The sequence below is a fragment of the Talaromyces marneffei genome, chromosome 1 (assembly GCF_009556855.1).
Source record: "Talaromyces marneffei chromosome 1, complete sequence".
NCBI lineage: Eukaryota > Fungi > Ascomycota > Eurotiomycetes > Eurotiales > Trichocomaceae > Talaromyces > Talaromyces marneffei.
This window is the reverse complement of record NC_072348.1, coordinates 3655781-3669347: the sequence shown is the minus strand read 5'-3', so window position 1 is coordinate 3669347 and position 13567 is coordinate 3655781. Positions and strand designations below refer to the sequence as shown.

Below are 13567 nucleotides of genomic sequence, written 5' to 3'. Positions count from 1 at the left end.
AAAATGAGAAATCCTCGTTATATTATTAGTAGGCCCGCTTAGTTTGTTCATTCCAAATGAGGGGCTATTTAGTTGGACGATTGCACAATTATCGTGAGTTTTAGGGTGGATGGTTTGTGGTTGACATCACTATGGAGAGAACTTCCAAGACACAATTGGATATTGTCATCTTCTCAACAAAGAGACAGAAACAAAAAGACAGTCTCAATGCAATTTAAATCAATTGAATCTAATCCATATACTTACACAAAGGCAAGCGATAATTATCAACAACCCAATACCTCCTCCTCACACCACTCCATTCCCCTTCCAAAGGAGGCACAGGAACATCCTCCCAACTAACATCAAACCCAGCCTCAAAGACATCCATCTCCACCACCTTCTGATAAACATCATAACTAATCTGTCTATCAGCCCCCATGCCATTAAAGAAACTCCAGAGCCCATCCGTATCCAACAATCCAATAACCTGCTCCGACAAGAATTCTCTAAAGTCGGCGTATGACTCGGCGAAGGTATCGTAGTAAATGGCATCAAACATCTCGCCTTGTTCAACCAACTGGGGCAATATATCCTGCCATTTGCCGTGGTGAATTACGACGCCGGGCTTCTCGTGCCATCCTTTCCGTTTCATTTCTTCCACAACTTCGGCATGGGCTTCGACGATGTGGTGTGTTGCCGGCTTCTGGTCTTGAAAGAAGCCGTCGACAATACCCATTCCGTGACCAACATTGAGCACTCGTAAACCCGGGGTGGGGAGGAGTTTGCGGGCTGTGCGGGCCATGATGTCGGATTCCCATGCCATCATGACGCCGTTTTGGTCGTTGTCAAGCAGTCGGTCATTCTGGAATGTGAGGTTTGAGTGGAGGTAGCGGACGTTGGAGACGTTGGGGTCTGCCTCCTCTGCTTCTATGGTGGTGGTTGTGGCTGCTACCTCTTCTTCAACTCCATTTTCTCCCTCTTTATTGTCCGGTTTCTCGTCTTCATCCTCATCCTCATCGACAAGCATTTCATACCCCTCAAGTCGATTGAATAACAACTCCGCACGCACACCCGCATCAACCATCAACTCATACAACTCGCTCAACCCAAACCTCCTCGCCAAACAACCCGGCGTCTCATCATTCTTATCCAAATCATTCCAAATCGCTCCTTCCTGCAAAAGAAACTTGACCGTCTCCCTCGCCAAGGCTAATTCACCTTCTTCTTTTCCTTCCTCCTCCCCTGCACCATTCACCTGCTCTTCTTGGCCCTCATCGTCGTCGGGCTCACAAGCCGCGATAGCAGCATGTAAAGGCGAATACCCCGTCTCAGGATCCTTGACGTTGGCCGGGTTCTCGGCACCAACGTTGTTGGAACGCAGTAGTTGACGGAGTTTGGGGACGTTGTGTTGCGAGGCGGCGAGGAGGATTTCTTGGATGTCGAGGTCAACGTCTATTTGGACGTGGGATATTTCGAGGGGGGGTTCTGTCATTTTGGCTATGCTATCGTATGCCGTACGTGTGGGTTTGTATGGTCCTTTATCTGTTGGAATAATTATACAGATTCGAATTCAATTAGTTGAAGCAATATAGAAGGATTTGTGAATTGGAAGTATCCCTTCAGGTCGAGTTTGTAGTAGTTGGATGCGGGGAAGAATGCATCAAAACTTTTTTGTTTCTATCAGTCGTCTTATCGATTCTTATCGATAAGACGGATCGATATGTATAAAGATAGACGTTCAACCAGCAGCACTACGATTTCCATACACCAGAATTTACGCTCTGTCATTGCGTAGTTGGTGTCTGAATCATATTATACGATATTCAACTATGTGCTCGGTTGTATTTATTTACAAACCTAGACTTTGAGTTGTGTTGAACCGAGCATCAGGGCATATCCAGCCATCTAGTCAGACTGGTGGTCATTCTCCGCGTCCATGAGGCTACGAGGCTCAAACTTAAATAACAGCTAGGATAAAAAGACGAGTAGCGATAGTACTGCATTAGGCACTAGTGTTGACTATTTATACAGGATGTGAAGACGCACACGCAACATGAAAGAACATTTTGGGAGATAATGTAAGACGCTTATTTCTCATTTTCAGGGCTGGCATTGACGTTCAAGCCCAAACCCTGAGTATCAAGGTAAAGCTTGTTCCTGCCACCAGCTTCTTGTAAGATCTGCGCAACATTTCGGGCGTTTTCGATGCGTCGGAGCTCGATGTAACTCTTGCTCTTCTTGATGGCGTCACCAATAAGTTCGGCAGAGCGGGCTTCACCCTGGGCTCGGACGATGGTGGCTTGTTTCTCTTGGCGAGCCTTGTCGACGAGGAAAGCGGCTCGCTGGGCATCTTGTTGAGCGACCTGTTTGGCTTCGACGGCAGCGGTGAACTCGGGGGAGAATGCAAGGTGCTGTTGTTATCGATTAGCGAAATCCTAACAGTGATCAGGACAAGGTAAACCTACGGTTAAAGAAACATCGTCCAATGTGATATTAAACCGAGCAGCTCGTCGAGCCAGATTATCACGGACAAGTCGGGCGACATTCTCTCGCTGTGTAATCAACTGACTGGCGTTGAACTGGGCAACGACGCTCTTCAAAACCTCATTGACGATCGAGGGCAATACTCGCTCATCAAAGTCTTTGCCGAGAGTTCGGTAGATCTGTGGAAGAGCGTCGACTTTTGGTCGCGACAAGACACGGCATGTGATGTTGACCATCTGCAAATCCTTCGTTCCGGTCAAGGATGCAACGTTTCTTGGCTTCGCTCGAACATCGTAGACGACGGGTGTTTCGATCCAAGGGATGTTGATGTGCGTTCCTGTAATACATTGATGATGATGAATATTTGAACAAATATCAGATCATGAGCTCAAATCGAACGTACCTTCATTGTAAATCTCCTTCTTGACACCGGATATCCTGGAATACTTGATAGCTCGGTGACCACCATCAACTAATGCGTAAACCCATCAGCACTGTGCTTAAAACAAAGTAGCGACCTCTACTCAAGTACCCACCGTTGAACAAAGAAGCCGAAAGCGCATATCCTCCAGCTACCAACACAGCAATCGCAATAGCTGGGCCTCCAAGAGGCGCACCACCTCCTCCGAATCGGAAACCACCACCTCCGCCGCCTCCAGACCGAGCTCGGTTCTGGAGCATAATCTGCAATCTCTCCCACTGTTCCCGCGGACTTCCTGCCATGTTGTTTTGATGAGTTGGATTTGAGGTGGATGAAAAGGTAGGTTCGAGATAGAATTATACAGCTTCCGCTGACGGAGCAACAATTGAAGATCCCAAACGGGTCTAGCTGTTTTGGGGTTGGTTAGGCGGAGAAGCTTGACATTATTTGGTCGAGCTCTTTAATCTTCATTCATCCACGCGACACTCTTGAACAACTTTGACCGACTGGCTTCACTTCATACTTTGTTCTGAGGTCTTTGAATAACGTTACTGATTTGCGACTATTGAAGAACTTGACTGGTTTTGTTGGGCCCACAACCCCGATCATAGCAATCATGGCTCCAGGAATGGGAAAGAGTGTCTTTTTGGGAAATATTCCTTACAGTGAGCCTGCACTCTCAAGCCTTTATTAGCTCTTCACCATGCTAAAAATGTATAGACCTCACGGAAGAACAAGTAAAAGACATCCTCAGCACAGCCGGCACAGTCACAAAATTCCGACTCATGATGAACCCAGAGACCGGCAAACCTAAAGGATACGGATTCGCCGACTTTGCTGATGCCGATGCAGCTGCTTCAGCAGTCCGAAATTTGAACGATTACGAAATCATGGGACGAAAGATCAGGGTAGATTGGCCACATAATAACGAGAAGGACTCGATACCAGAGGATTATTCAGATCCCTACCAACCACAGCCTCAAGCACAACAACCGCCTCAACAACAGAACCCAAGTTCTCTTCCTCCACTACCCCCAGGTGTAGAGGTCCCTCCACATCTCGACTGTCCCAACGCTATTTCTCAGACATTATCTCAACTCCCGCCGACTCAACTCCTCGATGTCCTTTCCCAGATGAAATCACTAGCCGTCGCAGACCCGGCACGAGCGACAGAATTACTACGGACGGCGCCTCAACTTGCATACGCAATTTTCCAAGCGTTACTCCTCATGAATCTAGTCGATTATAGCACCCTGGGCTCTGTAGTAGAACAAGCGTCACAAGCCGCCCCTGCTCCTGCTGCCGCGGCAGCTCCCTATCAGCCATATAGTTCTGTACCAGCACAGGTTTCGACGCCTCCCGTTCAGAGTTCACCCTTTGCGCCTCCCCCTCCTGCTGCTGCCCCTCAACAAATACCCGGTCAAGAAGAGTTGTTGCAGCAAGTATTGAGTATGCCGCAATCACAGATTGATGCTTTGCCGCCGCTTGAGAGAAGTCAGATTATGATGCTGCGTCAACAATTGATGCAGGGCGGTATGCGATGATCTCATCTCATGAATAAAAATATCTACCACATGTTTTATCTATACAAGACGGTTTGATCTGTTGGCATTCTGGGTGATTTATGGACTAGGAAGAGGGCGAAAGGCGCAAAGGAAGTTTGGTTCTGTCTTTTTTCTTTGCTTGCTGTATCTATACTGGGATCTGCATGTCTCTCTCCGAGCTCTACAATTATGAATATGAAGTAATACAATACCCCAAACTTTTGCAACAACTATGAGAACCTTAGGGATATATGAGTTAAGATAAATATGTAGATGCGTCAATTGATTACTTCTTCGATACCTAACTGATGCCCTTGGTTGGTACATTTTCTACACCTTCCTCGGTCTCCCTCGCCGTTGGGGGGTCCAAATTTACTCTGGCTACTTTTCCTCAATCATTTCTCGTCGGAACAATCAAGAGTTCTGGTTTGTTAGTGGAATGCGCGGCTGTGAATGAGTTTCGAGTGTTCAACTGGTGACCATGAGTGGGAAACATATTTTTAAACCTGACAATCTTATGTTCAGATGCTATCGAGGTCGCGGATACATCTATGTATTGATCCCTTCTTCGAAGGTTCTGTCTTGGATATACAATCAAATGTCAGCAATTGTTGCCTGGATACAATACCTATATAAGATGAACGGAAGACATAACTAGACTAGATATAAGCAAGAGGGTATTCAAATTTATACAATATCTAATGATAGAACAACAATCACCAGGACGCTAAGTCGCTAAAAAGAATATGAATACAAACGAAAACAAACGAAAGTCGTGCACAGCACGCACAAAAACGCCATGTCCAAATCATAGCTGAATCAAATCAACCTCCGAAAAATCAGGCGGGCTGCGACTGAAAATAGTTCGACACTTCCCATCCAACGCTTGATATTCATTACTAATCCATAAATATTTACTGAACCGTTGAGTACAGTAAATCTCGTCATCGCTTACCCCGAGGTCATCGCGGGGGATCCATATCACAGGTCTTTTCGCTCGTAGCGCTTCGTGCTGGAAGGCTCGCTGGACGAGCTGGTCACGTTCGTCGGGGGTCAGATCCTCTAATTCATCGTGGATGCCGGCGAAAAGGGAGCGGCCAACGGGGTTTGTGCCTGTGCCTCGTGTCTCTTCATCTTCGGCTTCATAGGCTAGTTGTTGCCGCAGTTTTTGGATGCTGGGGACATCGTACCCGGAGTTTGTACCGAAGTATTTGGAGCGTCGATTTCGTGAACGATCAGCCCATGAGACGGCTGTCATTCCGCTGACCCGTTTGCTCATGGTGCTGAGGTTTCTGGTCAAAAGACTGTTTTTATTCCCTTGCTCTTCGTCCTTGCTGTCCCGGTTAATGTCTTGAAGCTCGATCTCTTTTCGGTCAGTTCCAAAATCATGCTCGTTGTATCCCGCTTGCCGTGATTCAGAAGCATGTCCGTTTTTGGCGTCATCCTCTTCCTCCTCGCCGTAATCGACAGGAAGACCGTGTCTTATGCGTTGAGCTCGTGCGAATTCTTCGTCCCGACGAACAGCGTCATCCTCCAATGTGATTGGTAGGTAACGGAAGAGCGGAGAGAAAGCCTCGTTCAAGAAGTATTGATATCCTACTGTGAGTATCAAGACGACGATCATCACAATGGCTTGACCCTGGCACGCCACTCGCTCGTTCTCGTCTCGTACAAGGAAGAAGAGACCAATTAGACACAGTTCCATGACGTACAGTCCAGTGAACATCTGGTTGATGGCTTTGGGGAACAAAAGCCCACCTGTATCAAAACGGAATTTCGTGACGTAGAGCGTGTTATAGCGATACACGAACCAGAACAGAGCAAAGGTAGCAATGATGAATACGACAATTAGTGGAGCGACAATAATATAAATGAGACCGATGCATGCTAGGGTAGTATAGACCGGGAAGAAGCTTCCCCATTGTATCGTATCCAGGTTTGTGGTTCGCGACCACTTATTCCTCGCTGTGTTGTCAAACAGTGGACCGAGGATAAACCACTGGATTAAGTTGAGAATTTGGGCGAGCGCACCAGCACTGACAGACATGGCTCGAAGGATCATGTAGGAGAAGAAGTAGTTACTAGACTTGGGAATGTTCTCAGCGAGAAGTTCCGGCCAGCCAGTGATGTTTGTAACCGAATCAATCAGTGTCGAAAAACTAGACGAGATGGCCACAACTAGGAACAGCTGGACGAAAAGGAATGCAAAATAGTAGTTTGAGACCATCAACTCCACGGCCATGCCTGTTTGTAGGCCCTGAGTTTGGGACAAGAATCGAAGAATGACGGGGAGGACAACCATTAACAAGGAGAGGAACAACGGTGGAAGAACACCTTGAATAGCTGAAAAGAGCCAATGGGGTAATTTGGACAGCCACTGGAGCCACGGAAATGTTCCTTCGAGGTAAGAAAGCTGTGACAAAAGACCAGTAAAGGCGACGGGGATAGCCCAGCCGGCAACCATACCACAAACAACAATGAAGATGCCACCGCTGCGTAGATAACGTTCCCACCATTTCATCGACATGTTATCCCAGATAACATCATCTGGGGAGATTTCCACCACTCGTGGAGCCATTTGCTTTGGTACATGATGACTGACGGTTTGACAAGCCATGTGAGCGGCTACCTGATGATTAAACTGGATGAAAGCCGAATTCATGAGAGGAAATTTCTCTGGATGCTGCTGGTCGATTTCTATTTCCAAATTGAGCCGCGCCACTTCTTTACGACAGTAATCAATAGTGTCGACCTTTTTCCCGATAAAAGGTAGAGATGGCATCCAGGTAATCCCGAAAATAGGAAGACGCATCGTTTCGCGATCTTTTTGCCTTATATACTTCTTCCACAGTGGCTCGCCGCAGTCCTCTTGCCAATTCTCATGGTAGGCTAGAGGATACTCCTGTCTATCTTTTTTCTCACGCGATGCGCTGTCGTCAGTGGTGCCCGTGTCCGGACGTATCTGGCTTTCTTTAGTTTCCACTTCGGTCAAAGGTATTTCATCGATTTCGGGAGCCCGATTTCCTCGTTTTGAGTTGGCGGATGATTTTCGGCTCCAGCCTGGATGGCGTGAGGTTTGCTCCTCGCTGTTGACTGGATAAGATGTGTGTTGGCCAGCTTCGTCGGGAGCTGAATTAACCGAGTCTTTGTTGCTGTCGAAACTAGAACGGATATATTGGTTCCTCGGGTCATTGATTCCTTTGCTGTTTTCCCTGTTGGAGGTAGAACTCGGCTCTTCCGGTAACACAGCAAAACCGGGGGTATTATCCAGCCGTTGTTCGTCACCTTGGTTCGATTTCCTGAGACCTCCGACCAACTTAGTTGCCCCATTACCAACAACATTTGTAAGTCCTCCACCCACCAAGGGGATGAATTTCTTCTTTTTTTGACGATGTGCTTCCAGATTTTTGCTTTCCCGATTCTTCTTGAGGGCATCTTGCACATTGTGCGCGACCTGGTGAGGATCACCTGAGCTGATACCTGATTGCATTACCAATTCAGCGGCGTTTTTGTCTGTTTCCTCTTTTCGCTTTTCATTTTCCTTGGAAGCTCTCTTCCCAGATTTCTTTGCTTCGGCTTTGGCCTGCTTCATCTGCGCTTTCTTGCACTTAACTATCAAGTCAGTTTCCGCAGCCTCCAAGGCCAAAGCAAGCCGGTCTCTGAGTTTGACCTTTTCATTTAACTCGTCCAACTGACGATTGATCCAGATATTTCGAATTCCTCCAGGGAATACATCATACAGATTTGTCAGGGCCTCTACTGTCAACCACCTCTTAGGAATTGCAGTAACAAGCACAGTTGTAGCAGATGCTCTCAGTCTATGCTGAGGCGAAGTCAGATATGCCTGTCGTAGCCTGATATACCCGCGCAATTCATCGAAGAATACCGCACAGACATAGAAAATCGATAGAACAGCAAGCACGAGATGTGCCCAATATCTATCTGTGTGCTGAGGCGTGATGTTTCCCCAAGCAAGCTGGTCCATGCCGGTCACGTTCCACGTGGTAGAATTTATATTGCTGACGAAGTTGTTGTCTTTTCCTCCAAATTTGTTTATAGGAATCAAGATGGGAAGAATAACCAGACCCATTGGCACAAAGATCTTCAGGAGCATACGGAGGTATCTTAAGAAAAAGTAAGCATCCAGGCCACATTTCTGAATAAATTCGGCATTGGTGGTCTGGAACACAGCATACACCCATCCTAATGGGCCAGCTGGTTGTTTGGTTCGTTCACGGTCTGGCACAAGGTAGGTGCGGGGTTGGCTAAGAGTGGCATCGTATTAGTATGAGGGCGCAACTCAGTCAAGGGTAAAGGGTATGCATACTAGATTCTGCGAAGGTTCCCCTTCAGCATCAAGAATAGGAGAGCTTCAACGGCGAAGACGATGGCACCTGTGGCCAGCGAAGCAAGAAATGTCGAGACAGAGATTCCTTGATCCAGATCGCCCTTTGTGCCGCTGGCGGAGAAGATGTCGCTAGACATTTTGATGGTTGATGACAGTTGCCTCAACTGAAGAAATCTTTATCTTAATGATGGATATGAGTTGAGCCTGCAACTCTTGGAAATGACAATAGTAACATATGCTATGCAAAGGCAGGGCCAATGAGCGGCAATGGAACGAACTATAAGAGCGGGGGCATGAAAGACGAACGATTAAACAATCAAAACGCTGCAATGGCACAATGAACAAGAAAATCGTAGGTCCTTTCCCGCATCAATAAAGCACGCTCGCTGAAAAAAACAATCTTTGAAGGACAAAAACAGATGTTGAGAATGGAGCAAAGAATAAGCGGAAAACTGGCGAACTTGATAAGGATCCGGCATTTAAGGAGTTTCAGATGGATCCAATCCAAGCTAGTGAATAGCCAGACTAAAGGATTGCACCTTCTGAAGAGATGGGACCAGATCGAGGTTCCCTGGGAAAACCATCCAGCGACGTACTCGTCTTGCAAGATCGCCCGATGTTGGTGTTGTGTCCCTGATATAAATAATAAAATTAGACGATTCCGTCTCGGTGATGATACAAGCGCCATGACATCAGCCAGCAGCTACTCCAAGTTGAAACTCTTGGCGGGCACTTTGGGCCGTGACTTTAGCTTCAACTCTAACGCACGTCGCTCATTGGCCTGAAGACGATCCCTCTAAGCGCTGTCATGTTTTACTATCATCAGGGCTACTGGCGCTGTCTATCGATGATTGGGAGTCACCGAAATAGAGACGCTGGGCTGGAATTTCATCTATTTTTGTTTCAATTACCGAGTACTCTCATAGTAAATATCAGATCGGGTACCTTGACAAGACAAACCAACCATGGGTTGCGTGCCATGTGATTGCCAAGAATATGGCTGATGCCGCTAGCAAATTGCACCTTTCCTGATTGGGTCAGCATAGTTTGTCGGTCATGATTGTCCTGTCACGTGACTCTATGCAGACGCGCTCTCCCAAAGAGGAAGCACTTAACGCGCTGTCGCGTAAACCACGCGTCCCCGAGAAAATTAAACAACTCCGTTAAGGGATTGATTGCATTAAGCACCGCCAACTTCTTTTCTTGCCGTCTCTTCATCAACACCCCGTCGTCGATATTACATTCAACAAATTCAACACAATACTTTTTTTACCCCCTAATATCGACGAACCATATTTTAATTCACAATGTCATCGCCAGCTTCTCGTCGCGGGCGTCCCCCGAGAAGTACAGCGTCCTCAACTCCTCGCTCGACAAGATCTCAACAGGTTTCGAGTACCCCTCAGTCCAATGTAAATGGATCACAAACAACTCCACGCGCATCCAGACGAATTCAGAATGATAATACCGTGCCCTCATCGTCCCCCTTGATGTATCAATCCTCATCACCCGTGCGTGGCGAGCAGACCAGGATGGATATCAGCTCGCCTATCCGCGAATCTTCAGTTGCAGATGGCGAGACGACCCCCAGAGCCACTAGAACTGGCATGCGAGGTAAATTTAGTTCTAATCTACCCATTTCGTGAGTTACGTCGAGACAAATTAGCTGACTTTTTAGACTCCTCACCCATCCGTTACATGTCGAGCTCAAGCCCACCTCGAAACGCCCGTCAGGATCTTCGTTCTGATATACCCAGTAGCAGCAGCGGTCTGTTTGTTGGATCATCTCGTCCAGAGCTATCTGGCTATTCTCGTAATGTCTCACGACGAGGAGACATTCATTCGGATAATTTTGGGTCAACACCGGCTGGTCGTCGGAGAGTGTTTGTGGACGCAAATGGCATGCCAGTCAATGAAGGTCATGCTCCTCACTCAGATGCGACTTTTACCAACCTCAACCCCGGCACCTCAGAGGCAGATGCGCTCGGTGGGACCTCCACACGTGTGATCTGGGGTACCAACATCTCCATCCAAGATTCCATGTCCGCGTTCAAAAACTTTCTTTACAACTACGCAAGGAAGTACCGCATGTGGGCTGACGGCGCTACCGAGGATGAAACGAGTGCAATGGGCGATGTCGCTGAGGAAAAGGAATATATCACCATGCTCAATAATATGCGAAAGCTTGGTGTCACAGGGTTAAACCTTGATGCGAAGAACCTCAAAGCATATCCATCTACCCTGAAACTGTGGCATCAGTTACATGCATATCCACAAGAAATCATCCCACTTATGGATCAGACAATCAAAGATGTCTTGGTTGAATTGGCAATCCACGAAATGGATACTCTCAGAAGCCAGGCGCAACGAAACCAACCTCGAACACGAGACAGTTCAGCGGCGCCTGTGCCCAGCTCGGATGCCATGAGTGAGACAGGCCGTACTGCTCCTGAAAACACTCCCAATATTGTTCAACAAGTGGAAAGCAACACATACAAGGTCTTGCCCTTTGGTTTGGATAAATCCGTTAATATGCGAGAACTAGACCCTGCAGGTGAGTATAATTGTCAAAAATGACAGATTTGATAATTTTGGACTAATGGTTAAAATCTCTACAGACATGGACAAACTCATCAGCATCAAAGGTCTAGTCATTCGCACAACTCCAGTCATTCCCGATATGAAAGAAGGTCGGTAGCCAAGGCACATCTACCACATTTGTTCCTGATTGCTAACCGAGACACAGCTTTCTTCACTTGTCAAATCTGTAACCACAGTGTCAGGGTTGACATTGACCGAGGAAAGATCATGGAACCAACTTTCTGTCCACGTGCTCAATGCAAGAGCCCTAACTCCATGCAATTGATTCACAACCGCTGTGTCTTTGCCGACAAGCAAGTCATCAAGCTCCAAGAGACCCCGGATAGTGTTCCAGATGGTCAAACTCCTCACTCTGTCTCTCTATGCGCTTATGATGAACTGGTCGATGTTTGCAAGGCGGGTGACCGGATAGAGGTAACTGGTATTTTCCGCAGTAATCCTGTGCGTGTAAATCCCCGTCAGCGAACTACAAAAGCACTGTTCAAGACATACGTGGATGTTTTGCATATACAGAAAGTGGACAAGAAGAAACTTGGCATCGATTTGTCAACTGTGGAGCAGGAGCTTTCGGAACAAGTAGTGGGCAATACTGAGCAGGCTCGAAAGGTCACGGCAGAGGAGCTTGAGAAGATCAAAGAAACATCAAGGCGGCCCGATGTCTACGAGCTTCTCGCAAGGTCATTAGCACCGAGTCTCTACGAGATGGACGATGTCAAGAAGGGTATCTTGCTTCAGCTCTTTGGCGGTACAAACAAGACCTTCCAGAAAGGAGGCAACCCACGTTACCGTGGTGATATCAATGTTCTACTCTGTGGTGATCCCTCCACTGCCAAGTCGCAGCTTCTTCGATATGTCCACAAGATTGCACCTCGTGGAGTTTACACGAGTGGAAAGGGTTCTTCGGCCGTCGGTCTAACGGCGTACGTCACTCGTGACCCCGAAACCCGCCAGCTTGTTCTCGAATCCGGTGCACTTGTCTTGTCAGACGGAGGTGTCTGCTGCATTGATGAGTTCGACAAAATGAACGAATCCACTCGCTCTGTCTTGCACGAAGTGATGGAACAGCAGACTGTATCAATTGCCAAGGCCGGTATTATTACTACACTTAATGCCCGTACCAGTATTCTTGCCTCGGCCAACCCAATTGGCAGCAAGTACAATCCCAACTTGCCGGTTCCGCAGAACATCGATCTACCCCCAACCCTGCTATCCAGATTCGACTTGGTATATCTGGTCCTCGATCGAGTTGACGAGCAAGAGGATCGTCGCTTGGCCAAACATTTGGTTGGCATGTACTTGGAAGATGCTCCAGAGAACGCGAGTCGGGAAGAGATATTGGTAAGCATGATCACATATCCTGATTTGACATAGGTTGCTAACACTATCGAACAGCCTATTGAATTCTTGACATCCTATATCACCTATGCCAAGACACAAATTCACCCTGTCCTCACCCAACCCGCGGCTGATGCTCTGACAGAGGCGTACGTTGCTATGCGCAAGTTGGGAGACGATATTCGAGCCGCAGAGCGCCGTATCACAGCTACTACGCGTCAATTGGAGTCTATGATCCGTCTTTCAGAAGCCCACGCACGTATGCGTCTTTCTACTGAGGTGACGGCAGACGACGTCGAGGAAGCCGTGCGACTGATCCGATCCGCACTCAAGCAAGCAGCAACGGATGCACGCACCGGCCTGATTGACATGAGCTTGCTTACCGAGGGCACCAGTGCCAGCGACCGTCGTCGTCGTGATGACCTGAAGAAAGCAGTCCTCGGTATCGTGGATGAGATGGGTGCTGGTGGCACTGCGCCTCGATGGTCAGAGGTACAGCGCAGACTCGTCGAGAACAGCAGCATCGAAGTTGATGGCACTGAGTTTCAAAATGCGGTCCGGGCTCTTGAGACTGAAGGGCTAGTCAATGTCACAGGAGATCATGCACAACGACGCATACGACGAGTAGGTGGTGCCATCTAGAGTCGCCTCTTGTCATGCCTCCTTTGGTTTATGATTGCATATGCCTACATGTTTTATTCTTGATACCGGTTCATTTTAAGCTGTCCTTTTTCTTTTCGGTTTTAATTAGTTGGGCATGGACTTGACGAGAATCACGGGTATGGGATGGGTCCTCAGAGCTTTGAAGTTTAGTTTATGTAACGTATGTAGTATATTTTAGGGTAGTTACAA

The 13567-nt window shown here is 47.6% G+C and overlaps 5 protein-coding genes across 5 annotated transcripts; 2 read left to right on the top strand and 3 right to left on the bottom strand.

The window, feature by feature from the left end:
* Positions 1-229: 229 nt before the first annotated feature.
* Positions 230-1474, bottom strand: EYB26_001363 (uncharacterized protein; the record flags this gene model as incomplete). Its single annotated transcript, XM_054260674.1, has 1 exon — positions 230-1474. The coding sequence occupies one exon, from the start codon at positions 1472-1474 to the stop codon at positions 230-232; it is 1245 nt and encodes a 414-aa protein (XP_054116649.1).
* Positions 1475-2069: 595 nt separating this feature from the next.
* Positions 2070-3189, bottom strand: EYB26_001362 (uncharacterized protein; the record flags this gene model as incomplete). The annotated part of the gene is made up of 4 exons (XM_054260673.1): positions 2070-2393; positions 2448-2803; positions 2870-2938; positions 3003-3189. 4 exons carry the CDS (start codon positions 3187-3189, stop codon positions 2070-2072), a joined length of 936 nt encoding a protein of 311 aa, XP_054116648.1.
* A 314-nt stretch (positions 3190-3503) lies between these two features.
* Positions 3504-4431, top strand: EYB26_001361 (uncharacterized protein; the record flags this gene model as incomplete). Its single annotated transcript, XM_054260672.1, has 2 exons — positions 3504-3552; positions 3608-4431. 2 exons carry the CDS (start codon positions 3504-3506, stop codon positions 4429-4431), a joined length of 873 nt encoding a protein of 290 aa, XP_054116647.1.
* Positions 4432-5239: 808 nt separating this feature from the next.
* Positions 5240-8916, bottom strand: EYB26_001360 (uncharacterized protein; the record flags this gene model as incomplete). Its single annotated transcript, XM_054260671.1, has 2 exons — positions 5240-8696; positions 8759-8916. The coding sequence occupies 2 exons, from the start codon at positions 8914-8916 to the stop codon at positions 5240-5242; spliced, it is 3615 nt and encodes a 1204-aa protein (XP_054116646.1).
* Positions 8917-10086: 1170 nt separating this feature from the next.
* On the top strand, positions 10087-13357 carry EYB26_001359 (uncharacterized protein; the record flags this gene model as incomplete). The annotated part of the gene is made up of 5 exons (XM_054260670.1): positions 10087-10393; positions 10458-11333; positions 11398-11469; positions 11526-12718; positions 12773-13357. 5 exons carry the CDS (start codon positions 10087-10089, stop codon positions 13355-13357), a joined length of 3033 nt encoding a protein of 1010 aa, XP_054116645.1.
* Positions 13358-13567: the final 210 nt, after the last annotated feature.